The sequence below is a fragment of the Erpetoichthys calabaricus genome, chromosome 8 (genome assembly GCF_900747795.2).
Source record: "Erpetoichthys calabaricus chromosome 8, fErpCal1.3, whole genome shotgun sequence".
Lineage (NCBI taxonomy): Eukaryota > Metazoa > Chordata > Cladistia > Polypteriformes > Polypteridae > Erpetoichthys > Erpetoichthys calabaricus.
Genome location: NC_041401.2, coordinates 75,888,433 through 75,905,485, shown reverse-complemented (window position 1 = coordinate 75,905,485; position 17,053 = coordinate 75,888,433). Strand labels below are relative to the sequence as shown.

The 17,053-nt window shown below is 39.3% G+C and overlaps 1 protein-coding gene across 1 annotated transcript in view; it reads left to right on the top strand.

Moving 5' to 3' along the window:
- caln1 (calneuron 1) overlaps positions 1 to 16,706 on the top strand; it is a 267,718-nt gene extending 251,012 nt beyond the window's left edge. The window contains exon 6 of the mRNA XM_028806819.2: positions 12,120 to 16,706. Within this exon, the coding sequence (XP_028662652.1) occupies positions 12,120 to 12,247 (128 nt within the window). The 3' untranslated portion in view covers positions 12,248 to 16,706. The remainder of the gene's footprint in view (positions 1 to 12,119) is intronic.
- The last annotated feature ends 347 nt before the right edge of the window (positions 16,707 to 17,053 follow it).

Sequence of the window (17,053 nt, the reverse complement as noted above, 5' to 3'; positions counted from 1 at the left end):
CACAAAAAGGCGATCCTCAAAAGGACGACCTCAATTGGGCGTAGCGAATAAAGGCGCGCGTAAATAAAGATCTGCACTTGTTGCTCTTCACATATTCCAGAGCCATTTGAACTAAATTATCTACGCGCCCTTATTGAATAGAGCCGTACAAGACAGTATTACTGTCACAGATAATTAAAGACACACAATACACGGCGGCAGCCCATGAAGAACGGTCAGCTCAGCAAGTAAACATCAACAAAAGAAAGGCTGAAAGAAAGAAAAATGTGACCAACAAAAAGAATGAGGTCAAAGTCCCTTGCCATTTAATATAGACTGTTCCTACTAATGTTTATGCACTACTGTTCTAGCGCCCGTTATTGTAACGGGCTAAATGACTAGTTAATAATAAAAAGTTCTTTGTCATATCAAATGTTTTGTTGAACATAATTTGACTGAAAACCTTTGTCTTACAAACACAACACAAAATTTAGTAAACTCTACTGTAGGACACACCATAAAGATAATCTGGGGCATAATTTTTCTGGTGATTCAGAGCAGAGCAGACTGAGAATGAAACAGAAGAACACTGCAAGGGGCAGTGCTGCAAATTAGCAGTGACTTACATCAAGTGAATAAAGCAAAGCAATTGATTTTATGTTTTGACATCAAGATTAGTATTCAGTGTCACCTGTAAGTTGATCTTGAGATCAGATAGTTGTGCTTTTGACTCTTTTCTTTTCCATTGCAGTTTTGCCCTTTTCACTAGGCAGTAGCCGATGTAAGCAGATGTATATTTTGTAGAAAGAAGACAAAAAGAGATCGAAAAGAGTAGGGGCACCACAGGTGACCCTGTATAACTGATGGAAAAGGCAACAAAATTAATAGCATGCAAGTGTTGTGGAGCATCTTTGCAGATGTGTGTCTTTCATTGGACTGCCTACGGATTGTTATGAGGCTGGGCAGGAGGAAGGGGCAGGTCCAGGCAGTTAGAAACTTGATGTGATAATGTCAATTTGCCACAGGCGGACCCATCTCAAGGATCATGAAAGCAAACAGGATTCATGTGTCCACAATATGGAGTGCCACTGAAAAGGGTCAGAATATAGAAGTTAGAGATTTTAGTTTTGTATTCTAAGTAAATTTTTAAAATGTTCTGAAAACATGTTTACACTTTGAAATTATGGGGTATTAAGTGTAGATTGATAGGGAAATATGGCAAACTATATCCTTTTAAAATTGAATGTACAACACATTGAATTGTGCCAAAAGTGAAAGGGTCTGAAGACTGTATGTTAGCTCACTGCCTAACACTGTAAAGAAACTGGGTTTGAATCCAGGCCCAATCTCTTTTTCTTGGGAATTTACACATTCTCTCCTTGTGTCTGTGTGTTTTTTTACTTGGTGTACTCTGATACTCATTCTGCATTCCAAAGACATGTGTATTATATTACTTCATGACTTTGGTGCCGTTCGAGTGAGTTTGTGTATTTGCCCTGCAAGGAACTGCTGTCACATCCATTATTGGCTGCCATGTTTTTCCTAATGCTACCAAGATTATCTGTGTCCTACCAAAAACTCTTTGAGTTTGAATGATTGTGAAAATGGATTGATTAATGAGTACTTTACATAGAAAAGCTAAAACCTGCTGATGTTATAGAATACTGTATAATAATATTGAAATAAGCAATCAGCAGTGTGTTAAAAGTTACATAATTGAACTAGAGGTGTCTATAGCCAGACATAAATACTGAAATATGGTGTTCTGCTTGAGACATAAATTGTTCTTAACTGTACAGTATGGACACTTTATACTGAAACTATACACTATATGCTGAAATGTATACACTATATAGTATATACACATACATCATATGAAATGAATACACTAAATAATTAAATGCTTACATTATACACTGAAATGCTTACACTACATACTGAATTACATAGACTGTATTGAAATTTATATACACTTTATGCTGAAACATTCAGCAAGAAAACTATTTCTATAGCCAACAAAGAAGACCCTCTGCCACACTATAAATATAACTACCTCTAAGTCAATCTTGTGCCGAATACAGAGCAAAGCAGTTTTCTTATGTCTTTTTAAAGCAATTAACACAGACTATATTAATTATTACGGGACATACAGGCATTGCTCACTTTACTGGGATTCAGAAACAAACTTATCCTTATTATCAGTGTCATGCAGTTGACAGAGAAATGCCTACATGCTAAAATTCTAAATCAGACGTATAAAGAAAACACTGCAATCTTTTCAGTGCTGTGTTAGAATGAATGCTTGAGGGAAATTGCAGAGTGTTGATGGAAGACTGCAGCTGAGTTGCAGTCACTGGCAATTTTGTTTTTCTGCAGTTTGCTTTTGATAAATTGTTTACTTTGTTCAAATTTGTGACAAAGCTCATTCAGAATGTTGGCCTGTCAGTTATTGATTGTATTGATTTAACTGAGATGTGTGAAGAGAGTGTGGCTGAGCTAGGAAGGTAGAATAATCTTAATTACAAGTACAGGCCTGATGACTAAAAAGAACAAAACTGAAAACTGATTTGAAAGCCTCATTTAGAAAGTCAACTAGTATACAGTTAGATAAAAATCTATGTACTATATAGAAAAAGATGCTGAACTGCCAGTTGAATGAATTTAAAAGCATGTCTCGAAGTGACTGCTGTGTCTTCATAAACGCAGCTGGGTACTTTTGTTAAAATCAGTCACCAGTGACAGTTTTCATTTTGTTTGCATGTTGTTTTGAATTAACTCACTCACAGACGTTAAGCTGTGATTGTGTTTGATTATAGCAGCAACTTTCAGGTGTAGAATCTGTTAAGAAAATTGCATAAGTTGGCTCTGAGGTATTAGTCTGTGAGAAATTCTGTTCCAATGTCAGTGATATGAAGATATATAACACCTGTGTCTTGCATAATGGAAAGATAGATGATGCCACCTTGAGTAACTTATTTCAGAGATAGCTTAAATGTTCAGACCTATTATCTAACCCTAACCCTAATTTATTTGTAAAGTTCATACAGACTTTGTGTCTCAATTTATATTGTGAAGAGGGGGGCTGAATGCACCCCTAGAAGACGTGGTTGCTCCTCCGAAACCCCATCTTAAAAGGTGATACAATGGGAACAAGTGCAGTTTTTTTAACCTCCTCTTTGCTCCATTAGCTGCTGGCTTGCTGCTGCTGCCGCATCACGTGATCTGCATCTCGTGTGACGCTTCAAACATGTAAAAGCCTGCACAGCAGCTGTTCTTTTGTCTTATTGCCTTGTCTCTCTTCTCCCCCAGACATCCTCTGCTTTATTCTTTATGCTTTATTATGCTGTTTACGAATAAAGTTTATGATTCTTGAAAACCCTGAATGAATCTGTGCAACTGTGTGACCTAAGTCTGACAATATATAAGAGCCTACATTAGCAAAATGGTCTTTTCTGATTGTTTGAGTGTGTCCAACAATACTGATGCACGCACAATTGATGCTACTTCACAACAGAAATATTACGATGAATCTAACAACCTCTGACAGCAGAATGAGCTGATAAACCAGGATAAAATATAACAAAAGACCCAATCTATGTAGGAGAATTTTTTGTGAAGGGCTCTGTTTTTAATTTTCTAAATAGCAGAGAATGAATCATAGCACATCAGGTATTACAGGTGCACCACAAACAAAGATATTGATAATACCAAAAAAAAAAACTAACACAAATACAGAGTAAACATTCACGTGTGGGGCTTTTTTGTTGGAATTGTACTGATGTCATTTTACTGAAGAGATGTAAATAAGAATATAATTGTACTGAGTACTTCTGACAGTAAACTTGAATTTGACATTGAAGTAGAGACATACCTATCTAAGCCTAATATCCGGAAGTCAGAGAGTGTTCTCCACTCTAAGACAAGAAAGTACAATCTGAACACTGTCTGTGTCTACTTTAGCATTAAAGCTTATGTCAGCACTGTGTACTAGTGTGGTCAGTAAACAGCTTTTTTAGTACAGTGTCAAGAGATTAGATAAGAGAAGAATTAGACTGGTATGTGATAGTGGTAAAATTTTAATGCTTTTAAAAAGAAAACACCTCTTACATTTGAAAGCTTAGTTAAGCTAGATATCTATTTCAGTTGTCAAAAATTACAATTAGGCAATGTTTTTTTAATTAAAACTAGGGGGCTCCACCCCCTGCTTGCTTCACTCGCCCCCCCCCGGGTTTGGTTTATCGGATATACAATTTAAAGAGATTGTTATTTTCATGTGAATCATTGCATATGCATTATTTTCACTTTTACTTTAAAACTTTTGTCAAAACAATATTTGTCCTTTATTTACTGCCCCGGGCGTGGTTAAATCTCTTTCTCACGGGACGTATAACGCTGCTCGCATTATGAAGGAGGGGGCTGAACGCACGCTAAGGAGATACGGTACGATCAGCTGCTGTTTTTCTGCTGCTGCTGGCGAGCTGCATGTTCTGCTTGTCGCACTTTGCATTGATAATTTAAAAGCCTGTACAGCAGCTGTGGTCGGATATGTGATCGGATCATCTGCTGGCTTCCTGCAGCTGCTGCGTGCGAGCTGCGTGTTCTGCTTGTCATTATTTTAAGAGCTGGGAGCACATGAAGTGTGTCTGCCAAAAGCATTCCAACAACTGCTAGGTTAGATGTCCGTGAACTTGTTTTAAATTGTTTGTAAGTAGGGCATGATGTGCAAAAGTCACCATCTCACGGGTTTTTCTTCCTAAGGTTATAACATCTAGTCTCGTGTGTCATCAAAATGTCTCTCCGAGATGATCAGGTCTCGTTCGCTTCACTCAACCCCCCCAGAGGAGCACTACACTCCTGCCACTTTGCATCTCTCCCACTCGCGTTGTGAAGGGGGTGGGGGAGCTGAACACATGCTAAAGAGATCTGGACGGATCTGCTGCTGCTGCCGAGGTGAGTGTTCTGCTTGTCGTGCTGCGCATCAATCATTTAAAAGCCTATACAGCAGCTGTCCTTCTGTCTCACTGCCTTGTCTCGCATGACGTTAAAGTGTCTCTCGCAGGACGTCAAATTGACTTCCGAGAAGATCACGTCTCGTATCCCTGGTCTCCCTGCCAGGATTTTTTTTATAATAGAGAGACATTTGCAAGAGTTATTGTTCATTTTAATGATTAATTTATCTGTTCAGTTGTTTCTGACTTTTGCCAAATCGTTGGACCAGCTTCCTCCATGCCTTTCTGTCTTGAGCAGCATCCTTTTAATGCTGCAGGTAATTATTGATGGTATAATAATAGTAATAATACTTCTTTACATTTGTGTAATGCTTTTCTCACTACTCAATGTGCTTTACATAGTGAGTTGGGAGCCACTGCAAAAACCACTAATATGTATTGCCCACCTGAATGATGCAGTGGCAGTCATTTTGTACCAGTATAGCCACCATACATAAGATATTAGGTGGTAAAGGGGTGAGAGACAGTTAGCCAGTAAGATACAGGTGATGATTAGGGGGCCATGGTGGGCAATTTAGCTAGGACATCGGGATACACCCTACTCTGTACAAAGGATGCCCAAGGATCTTTTATGACCACCGAGAGTCAGGACCTTGATTTTACATCTCATCCAAAGGACAGCGCCATTTTTACAGCACTGTAGCCCCATTTCTGCACAGAGGCATTGGGATGCACATTCAGATCACCAGGTTAGCTTCCCCTGATGGCCTCACCAACACCTCTTCCACCAGCAACCCAAGCTTTTCCAGGTTTTGGTCTCCCATCAAAGTACTTGATGGAACCAAACATGCTAAACTTCTTGTGGATTACCTGTTTTGAAGTATCTATTGTCATACGAATACACAGGAGCTATAAAAAGGTTTCGGACAGCCACCTGTACATTGTTTCCTGGCTGCAGAATTGGTTTAAATGGTGTACAGTTGTGTACAGAACTGCTTGGATGTGGCAAAGATGGCAGCTTTAAAGGATGGCAGAGGAAGTGATGTAATTGAGGCCGGAACCAGAGCCGGAAGTTACATCATTGGAGCCGAAAGTGGCGTCATCGGGACCGGGACTGGAAGTGACCTCCTCGGGGCCATTACTGGAAGTGGCGTCATCAAGGCCAGGTGGGATTTCCCGTAACTAGTCTGCAATGGAAAAAGAGAAAGAATTGGTACATCTCGCCACAGGTGAATAATGTTGCATCCGTGCCACAATGTTTTCCGAAATGTACTATACATTGAAATGAAAGTATAATGGAATGAATAATTCCAAATATTTTATATACCTATGTCTCTGTTTTTCATATACCATAAGGTACATACTAATTTAGCGTGAGCAGAAACACTCAATAAAACTGAATAAAAAAAATCAAGTGATGGTGAGATACAAAGAAGGCAGATTCACCAGCTTTTGTGTGTCAGCTTTTATCCCTCCAGATCAGAGAATGCCCAGTTCCATTGCCTCAAAACACCACTCACATCTACAGTTATTCCCAGTTTCAGATAAAAACTAACAGCGTCAGATCCCTGGGTGTGGGGGCGGTAGTATGTATCATGATCGTGACTGAGAGAATAAAAGTGAAAAAAAAACGCAAACTTTTACAAGTATTATAAATGTACACTGTCTGTTACAGACGCAAACCAAATGTATGTGTGTACTGTATAATATTAACAATAACAGGAGCTCACTACTGAAAACGGCAAATATAGGAGCCAGTCAGGATCTCTTGATTACAAGTCAGCAGATCTTACCGCTACACCATGGAAGCTGTTGTATTATTATCATTGAACATTTTGTGAAAGTGTTTATTTGATCTTTGGACTTCAGGCTTCACACATTTTATACTTTATGCCAACATTTTGTCATTTACTACTAAAATATGAAAAACGTTTCTGTTTTAACAATGTGCTTACACAGATTATTGTAGAAACGGAACACACATGAAATGCATTTGTTCCAAATAACGATCTATTATTTCCACTTCTTTTTTCTTTATCGGCACATTTACAGGACAAAAGACACTGATGGAGAGGTGCGATGGATTTAAGGTGGGCCGGATCTACGAGTTTTTTTGTAGGCTCTGGTAATTCTAGTGTTAAAATAAGGGTATTAACTGAAGATGATTAATATATTTAATTTTGCAGATATGTTTGAAATTATCTAGTCACACAAAGTCATAGATACTGTATATTGAACAAGTTACCAATAAATGTAGGTGAAAGTCAGTTTATTAACCTGGACGACCTGCTGTCATGAAATATTTTGTAATATTTTTATATTTCACAGAAGTGAAGTGCAATTTCAGAGTACATTGAAACATTAAACTATAACAAAAACTAGAAGAATAGGGCGTGATCTACAACTTAGCAATAGCTTTCTTACTGACACTGAATCTGTCGAACATGCAGCTTCGAGTCATCACTTCACAATTTAAAGTAACACTTGCTTACTTTGACCACTGGCCTGTGAGGTGCCTGTCACACAAGCTGTTGACTGTCAGAAATGTGTGTTCTGATTCTGTTGTGGTTTTAGAACTGTCAGACCAGTTCATGTATGGGTTTTCTAAAGTTTCAGAGTTCCTTTTGATGGTGTAGGTAACTGTACTAATGGCCACCTTGGCAGTCTATGCAGTTTCTGTAAAGGAAAGATCTGTACTTTTAGGGGTTTTATTATAATTCTCTGTCTGTCTTCCTTTGTTAATTGCCCTTTTATCACCATTGTGATCGCCATATACAGTACAATATTGTCTACATAGTGCTTCAAAGGGGTAGTAACACAGTTTGTTCCAGCACTACTTTTATCCAGACAGAGTCATGTAAATAATCAACCAAAACTGGAACAATTAACTGTCTGCATCAACTTTTCAAGACTCGATTTAAAAAGTTCTAGAGTTCTAAGATATCTACTTCTGGATGCTGTGCAATGCAGCAGCCTTTACAGAGGCTCTCTTTCTCTTTTTAATTTTTTTTTAGAATTATTAATGGTTTTAATGTAATTAATTAATGTTATTAATTGGTAATGTTAAGGTTTAGCCTCTGGCAATTACAATCTATCTAAGTTTTTAACCCATTACTTGTTCCCTGAAAAGGGCCTAAGCTTTTTTTAACCTCTGGCAGTTTGCCACTTACCCTTTGTACAATTTCAGGTTATTCACTGGACTTGAACTGTCTAAATTTCAATAAAGACAGGAAAAATAGAAGTGTTTTAAAGCTTTTGTCCAGTAGTTTATATAACTTTATGGCTTTGTTTATTGCTTGAAATATTTGTCTTGGATGAATTTTGGGTCTTCATCTGAAAATAATATCACTTTAATTTGGTCTCCTACTGTTTGGCTTACATATTGCATTTTATTTTGCCAGAAGTTTTTGCATATAAATTTGTTATGTCTGCTTTCTTAATTATGACATATGAGAAAGCTTAATCCTATAAATCATGTTTCTAAATATAAGAACTACAGTATTTACATTTTTTCTGTTTCATTGTCAATAACCATTAAACAGTACTAATCTAAACTGAACTGTGAAGAAGCCCTGGGGTTTTAAAGGGTTTAAATCAGTGGACGCTGTGGTAAAATAACAACAAGACTCTTCACATTCACTTTTCAGTTGGTGTAACTCTTTAACAGCTTCTAAGATGCCACAACATACCCAGTGAGAGAAATAAAAAATGATAAATTTTATCCCTGAGTGTACAAACAAAAAATATAGTTTACAAAAAACTGTTTAAGTTTGTAGTTTAACTTCCTTGTATTTCGGCACAGATGCTCAAGTTTTCATTATAAGTCAAAGTTCATTATCTATCGTTAAATATTAAACCAATCATGTTTAAAAAATTGGGGGATTGATTTTTCTGTCGTGCACCAGGACCTTGTTGGCCAGCTGCAGCAGCTCCCCTGTATATGTGTGTGTATACTGTGTGTATATGTGTGTGTGTGTGTGTGTGTGTGTGTGTGTATATATATATATATATATATATATATATATATATATATATATATATATATATATATATAAACAGAATGCAATGATTTGCAAATCTCACAAACCCATATTTTATTCACAACAGAACATAGAGAACAGAAAACATTGAATGTTGAAACTGTCACATTTTATTATTTCATGAAAAATATTAGCTCATTTTGAATTTGATGACAGCAACTTGTCTCAAAAAAGTTGGAGCAGGGCAACAAAAGGCTGGAAAGTAAGTGGTACTAAAATGAAACAGCTGGAGGAACATTTTGCAACTAATTAGACTAATTGGCAACAGGTCAGTAACATGATTTGGATATAAAAAGAGCATCTTACAGAGGTAGAGTCTCTCAGAAGTAAAGATGGGCAGAGGTTTACCAATTTGCAAAAAAAAAAAAAACTGTGCTTACAAATTGTAGAACAATTTCAGAATAATGTTCCTCAACTTCACGACTTCAAATATCTCACCATTTACTGCTCAGGATGCGTTCCTAAAAAAGTAGATACTGTGCTGCCTTGTCTGTGCTTCTAGTGGTGTCATTAGGTATTTACTTATTCTGGTGTTTTAAGTGCTGAAATCTACATGTCCTGTTGCTCCTTGTTATCAACTCTCTTAATGGCAGTCCTTTTCACCTACTTCTGATGGGGTGTGACACATTGTTACTTAGAATGTATATCCTACATTGCTGTCATAACTAAAGAACAGAGAGGAAACACAGCACCTGAGACAATCTATCATTCACTTTTACCACTAGTCCAGTGATGTCTTTGAATGCCAATGTACGAACTGATTTTACAGAAATATTTTCCCTTGTAACAGGTTATGTTTATTTTTAACACATGCAATATGTTCCGTGCATATGCAAAGAACATTTATATGTTTCGATTGTAGAGTAACCTTCTGATTTTAATAAATTATGTCTGTCCAGGTTAACATGAGCACCATTACAATTTACAGCTCAAAATCATGGCCCCTACTTTGAGCGGTGTCTTCATGAGGTTTTGGATTTGTTTAGAAATGTGACACTCAGTAAGTCAACTATTTATCCTCACTCAGTTTTAAGCAAAATTCACTCATAGTTGTGGCAAATTTATTATATGGGTGGCTCAGCGAGACTAGTAGTAACCACCTTACCTTGAAGTGTCTGTCTTAAAAAATCTCAGAATATATTTGAAAGAGATAGAAAAACTCATTTTATTATATGGGTGACATTGGGCACATAGCCAAAAGAAACTGAACATTAAGCCTTATCAAGACCTCAAAATGTTCCACAGTAACAGAATAAAGTGTAAGGATGTTGTTGACAGATTTTCATTCAAAAATGGGGAAGTTGAAACAGCCAGGTAAAGTCATGCAGATGCTGTTGAGCAGCTTTGTATGATGAGCAGACCTGTTGAACCGTGACAGTCCTGTCCTTCCAAAGCAGCTTTCTTGATTCTGATATATGCACAAACCATTTTATTTCAAATATCGAAATAATTTGAATCACCAATGATTTATGTTAATAATAATATAACCAGCTAAATAGTTGGACATCTCTGGGTCCAGGGTTCTTGAGGCTGGTCCTCCATTTAGCTGTGAACCACCCAGTCTCACTGAGATTGCACAGGTAGTAAACAAGCTGAGGGTAGGGAAGGCTTCTGGGATCTGTGGTATCCGGGGTGAGTTTCTACAGGCTGGTGGTAAGGCTGTTCTCCTGGCATTGCAAGCAGTCTTTCCTTCCATTTGGGAGACGGGTGTCATCCCAACTGACTGGAACACAGGACTTGTTGTCCCTGTATGGAAAGGGAAGGATGATTGCCTGGATTGCAGCAACTACAGTGGATAACACTGCTCTTGGTGCCAGGTAAGGTCCTTGCTAGGATCGTCCTCGATAGGATCTGGTATCACATGCTCGCCTACTAGCAACCAGAGCAGTCCGGTTTTGTACCTAACTATCCTGGCAATGAGGGTTCCCATCGAGCACAAATGAGAATATCTGCAGAGTTTCTTTGCAGGCTTTGTCAATTTTCATAATGTGTTCAACTCTGTTGATCGAGCTGCCCTGTTACTGGACATCAATGCTGGCCTGTACACTGGTACTGTGAGTGCTTTGCAGAGTAGTGGCAGAACCTCTGCATTCTTCCCAGTCAATTCCGGGGTTCGTCAGGGGTGTGTTCTTACACCTACTCTGTTCAAAGCTTGCATGGACTGGGTGTTGGGCAGGGTTATGGGGTCCAGCAGCTGTGGGGAATCTGTTTGTGAAGAAAGATTCACGGTTCTTGACTTTTCCAACCTTCCTGTGATCTTCACAGTGTCAATGGAGGCTTTGATTAGGGCTCTGAGAGACTGAGCAAGGAGTCCAATTGTCTGGTCTTGCAAGTGTTCTGGGAAAAAAAAACAGATTTAGGCCTTTAATGACCTCTTTGGGCACAGCCATCAGCAGGGTGTCTGTCTGCAGAGGGAATGTCGACCTCGTTGAGTGGTTTACTTGACTTGGCAGCGACATTCCTGTCTCTTGTGACTCTTCCTGTGAAGTCACTAGATGGATTGAGAGAGCATGGGGGGTCATGAAGTCGCTGGAAAGGGGTGTGTGGCACTCCAAATATCTCTGCAAAAGGAGGAAGGTCCAAGTCTTTAGAGTCCTGGTGCTTCCTGTTTTTGCTATATGGTTGCAAGACATGGACGCTACTCAGTGACCTGAGACGAAGACTTGACTACTTCAGTACTATGTCTTCTCGGATAATCCTTGGGCAGCGCTGGTTCGACTTAGTGTCAAAGAGTGGTTGCTCATAGAGTCCCAAATGAGGCACATTACCTGCACTGTGAGGGAACGTCAGATATGGCACTTCGGCCATGAGGCACATATTCCCTGAGGTTGATCCAGCTTGCAGGTCCTTATTGTTGAGGACCTGAGAGGCTGGACCAAGCCATGGGGAAGCCCATGTAACACATGGTTGTGTCAGATAGATGGTTATTTCCAGGGGATGGGGCTTGACTGCGTGTCTGCTCTGTGGGGGTTGCCAACCGGGATCCTGAGCTATTTCATCCTATGGTCGTGAGGCAATGCACTGTACCAGTGCATGTTCTCCAACCTGATAGATATATATATATATATGTGTGTGTGTGTGTGAGTGTGTCATAAATGGCATAACAAGGTGGCCTGCCTCTCAACTGTACTTTACTCCTCTTCTTTTCCAGTGCATTCCCAAAAGAAGAACCGGCAGACCTGCGTAAGGAAGAGCCTCATCTGTGCATTTGCAATGGCCTTCATCATCAGTGTCATGCTGATTGCAGCCAATCAGATACTTCGTAATGGTATGGAATAGACTAGCACCCAAGACCACTGTGAACTGGACCTGGAACTGCATGTGCATGCTAATGGGTGAATTCCTTTCCTTCCTTATCAAAAAAGCAAACACACACTAGGATGTGAACTCTACTGATGATTTAGCAGCTGAACAATGTAAAGCTGAAGTACAGGAAAATATTTCAGGAGAAGACTGAAGCCAGCACTGCACCGCGTCTAAATCTTTCTGGCAGGGACTCTAAAGGGCTGTCTCAATGCTTTAATGGTATTTAGGGTTCTTTTTCTAATGCAATAAAGTACAGGAGCTCTGAATTATCTCTCCCATGTTTCATTCCATTGATGCTAAGTGCTATTCATAAATGAAGTGATACCTCCTCCTCCTCTGCCTTCCCTCATCTAATCCATAGACAAACAGTGAAAGCCATCTTTGTGATGGCTTATCATGGGCAATAAGGCTATCTTGGTTTATTGCATACAGTCTTAAGAGTTTTCCATTTTTTTATTGGACATAGCACTAACTGACATATTGAAGTGGATTTCCTCACTGAATGTAGGACTGTTTCCATGTGCTAAATGGTTTTCAGAAAAGGCATCATAAGGCGGATGTCAGGCCTCTGCCAACACAATCTGATCAGTGACATTTTGTAATTGCTGAAATGTATTTTCTCAGGGTGCCATGCAGGCAAATAGGCTTCATTTGCTGCTGCACTGCATCTAACTGAACAGGAATGGCTGACCTTGTTTGGGTACCCTTGCTTGTAGCTGCATTTAGTGCAGTCTGGGATTGCCATGTGGCTGGCAGGAGCCAAATGTGACTTGGCAGCACCAAGGAGCTATGCTGTCATGGCCTGTCTTGTTGCATGGGTTCGACCTGATCACCTACCCTGTTAGCGCACTGCTTGAGTTGCGCTCTCCTTAGAAATTCAGTTTTCTTCTATGGGCATTATAGAATTTCCCAAGAAAACAAAATCTGTTCTACTTTTTCATCTTGCCATTAATACAGACCTGAAATCTCTACCCTCATTGTACTAAATGCTTCATCCTACAGTTTATTAAAAGCTATGATCATTTATCTGCTCTACAAAAATTATACCAGTTCAGGAATCATTTTATGTAATCTGTAGTATAAAATGCTCCCTCTGCAGTTATTTTATTAATTATGTTTATTGATTTTTCAGCTTCTATCTTCTTTGTGTTATGGGTGTTTGTACTCGTATACAGTATGTGGGCTTTGCATTTGAGTAAAGATTTCTCCATAGTTACCTCTGAGAATGACACAGTGTGTGACAGTGTCACCACACAGACATGGCAGTGGCTTTGATGACAGCAACTCTTTTTTTGGAGCCTTGATTTCTTATGCATTTGAGCCGGAGTCTTCTCTGGAGACATGGGATCCAGTCAGTGGGCATCACATATATAGCCATTGTCACAGCTTGTCATGTACAGTGCGGCTGTGTTTGTGTACCCCACCAGCGATGGGCCACACATCCACATTCACCTAAACAAATGTTAGAGCTCACAGTGCTTTTTTTTCAGTTCTGCTTTGAGATATTTAGCCAATGCAAACCATTTATTTTCTAAAACCACTTATCCAGAACAAGGTTATGGGATAAACTGGACTCTATCCCAGCAAGCATCAGGCGCAAGGCAGGAACAATCCCTGGATAGGACACCAGTCCATTGCAGAGTGAACACACACACACACACATATCGGGACCAATTCAGCATCGCCAATCCACCTAACCTGAGTGTCTTTGGACTGTGGTAGGAAATGCATTGGCACACGGAGAGTGCATTCAAAGTCCACACAGGGAGCACCCAACATTGCACTATGGGACTTGCATTTTTTATAATAAATTTGTATTTACTTAGGTAAAGTATATTCTGTAGTAACTTGGACATGCATAATACTACTGCAATCATAGTTTTGGAGCACTGGCATCCTCAGGGTCACACAATGTGACTGAGCTTTGAAGCAGCGACCTTGTAGCCTACTGCCATCATCACCAGCCAGTTGACTCTATTCTCCTGTTATTTGATATTCTTAGCTCTGCTTATCAGACTTTCACCTCCACCATCCGTGTTTGTTGGCAATGCCTACTGGAGTGCAGGCCTTGTATGTAAACCCCACCGCTAACTGCCACCTTCAGTTAATTGGACATATAAATATTAGACATAAACATTTCAAGAATACCATTAGTAAGGTTTTTTTGATTATTAAATTATATTAACCTACTTACCCATGTCAAACTCACAAGGAGTTGGGGTCTTTTTCAGATACCATGAAGCAATACATGCAGGCATGGTGTAAGAAGGCAGCAGTGTCACATTTATTGGATGGCACAGCCTTGATACACATCTTGTGGATTACATAGCAATAACTGTTGTGTAGCCTTTGTCAAGCTTCCTCGGCTTCCTCAGTTCACAAGACCAAAGACGTGCAAAATGTTAGGAGGTGGGCCTGTTGCAGATGAACCATCATCTAGTCTCCATGTCACTACAATATGCTGGTTTACTTGACATGAATTGGCACGATGGCTTCCCTGCTGGTGGAGCCTGGGTTTGAACTTGTCTTGTTGAACTGGTTTTCTCCAGGTGCTCTGGTTCTCCTGTTACATGCCAAAGGCCCTGTCCAGTGTAGGTGGTGTATGTGAGTGGGTCCACTGCTGGGAAAGCCACTGCCTGCCCTATAAGACATACAAATCAGAAAGTTGGATGATTTTCTCTTGGTTTATTGTTTTTTTCCATTATTAATTTTTATCAGTTGATGATTAAAACTAGTTTTATATAGTTGACTGAAATTATGAAAATATATCCATTTTCCAAATCCAAATCCATTTTCCTGAGGAGGGTTGTGGGGTAGCTCAAACTTATCCCAGCAAACATAGATTGCAAGGCAGGAACGACACCTGCACAGGTCACCAGTCCATTGCAGGGTGTAACACACACATAAACACACACTTTTTTCCACTGACTTTGGAGATTTTAACGCAGGGTGGATCTGCAGCATCACTGTACATCTTTTATTTTCATGGGGACTTTATTTGTGCATTCTGGTCACAAAGTTAAGCTTAATCAAAACATGAGAACATTCACACGCATGCACATGAACACACACACACATACATGCAATAGGGAAATGTGGGAAAATAATTCAAAAGCAAGGCATCACTTCTAAAATGGGGTTTTCAGCACTCGCACATGACCAGCTTTGCTATCCATCGATGATTCCTTTTGACTGAAGAGCAGACACTTCTTACCAACATGTTCACTTGGTGGCTGTCTGACATTATAAACTGATTTTCTTCATTCATTTTGCATGTCTTTTATTCTGCCCTTGTTTTACTTTTCATGCCACAATTACAAAAGTGTATTTCTGACAGCTTTATTTGCAGATGATACTTCTGAATTCCTGTATAAACACAAAGTAGTGTTATGCCTTTTCTATGGACTGCTTATATAAGATGCATGTCGTTCATGAACTGATGTATATACTAAATACTGTACAAAGTATAGCTAATGGTGTTGTAGTTGCATGATGTTTTAATGGTTCTGATAGGTCGGGGTGCACTGGGCTGCTGGCTCACAATCTGGGCCCCGGTGTGGAGTGCAAATTATGAATAAAAATTTTGATTAGGAATGGCAGGCCCTCTTCTGATGATTCTGACTGAACTCTCGCTGATTCTCCATGCTGGCCTGAACCTTTTGGGATTGTTGTCCAACACTGCACTCTGCTGGCTAAGACAATTATTACAATGCTAGTAGTCAAATCAGGCCAACAAGAAAAATCCATCAGAGAAGGTCAGATTAGATTAAACCAAAATGGGCCTCACAACAACAAAAAGGGGGGCACCTAGAAAACCTCTTTGCAATGGTGCCAGGGGACTGCAGACGAGATAAGTATATTTAATCCCCTTGACTTTATTTAGAGTGGCCAGTTAACCCAGCATGCCCTTGTGAAGAAGAAAATAACCAAGCCAGGAGCTGGACCTGTGAGGCAGCAGCACTAACCAGTGTGCCACTTCAAAGCGGCCATTCCGATATCCCAGGTGGATAAACACCACCTCCTTTTAAATATCTGCCTGTGTCCCAAAAATCTCTTAAAGTGAAGCAGGCCCTTTCAGAACTTTCACATTATTATTAGTAATTATTTAGTAAATTACAGGGGGTTTTAAACATAATAATGTCAGTAGGCGCAGATAATCCTGGGGTCTTTGTGGGTGACATGACCTTCATATTAAGCACTGGTTGATTAGAATGTAGCCACACTGCATTGTAAAAATGAATGTATATAACTAAATGATGTATATTCCGAATATGTGTATACAGGTATGTGTGTATTTAGGCGATGAGCGAGAGGGCGCAACCAATCAGAGATGGCAGGCACAGTCACACGGAGCCAAACAGCAATTGTAAATATCTTCTCTGTAAAAAGACAATGCAATTTATGCAATAAATACACCATTTGTAACAATGTTGGTCAGCAGTGTTATGTCATGTTATTTAATAAAAGTGTGAGAGGAAATCCCAATTTTAATAACATTTATAGGAAAAGAAAAGGGCACATTTTGAATGGCCTTGTGTTTTTGCTTTTTGTCCATTAAAATAATAGCATTGGTTTTATTTTAAGAGGTTTATTCACAGTACAGCTAACCCTACTATTCACTGACTGTCTCAACTTTATTTTCAGTTCCTTCGATTGAACATAAATAGTAGAGACTTGAACATAAAGCACTTTGGTCTGCTCTGTTTGTACTCCACATGCATTCGTTTGGGCATTCATTTGATTTATTAAGACAATGAATTGACTTCTCAGCAGACATTT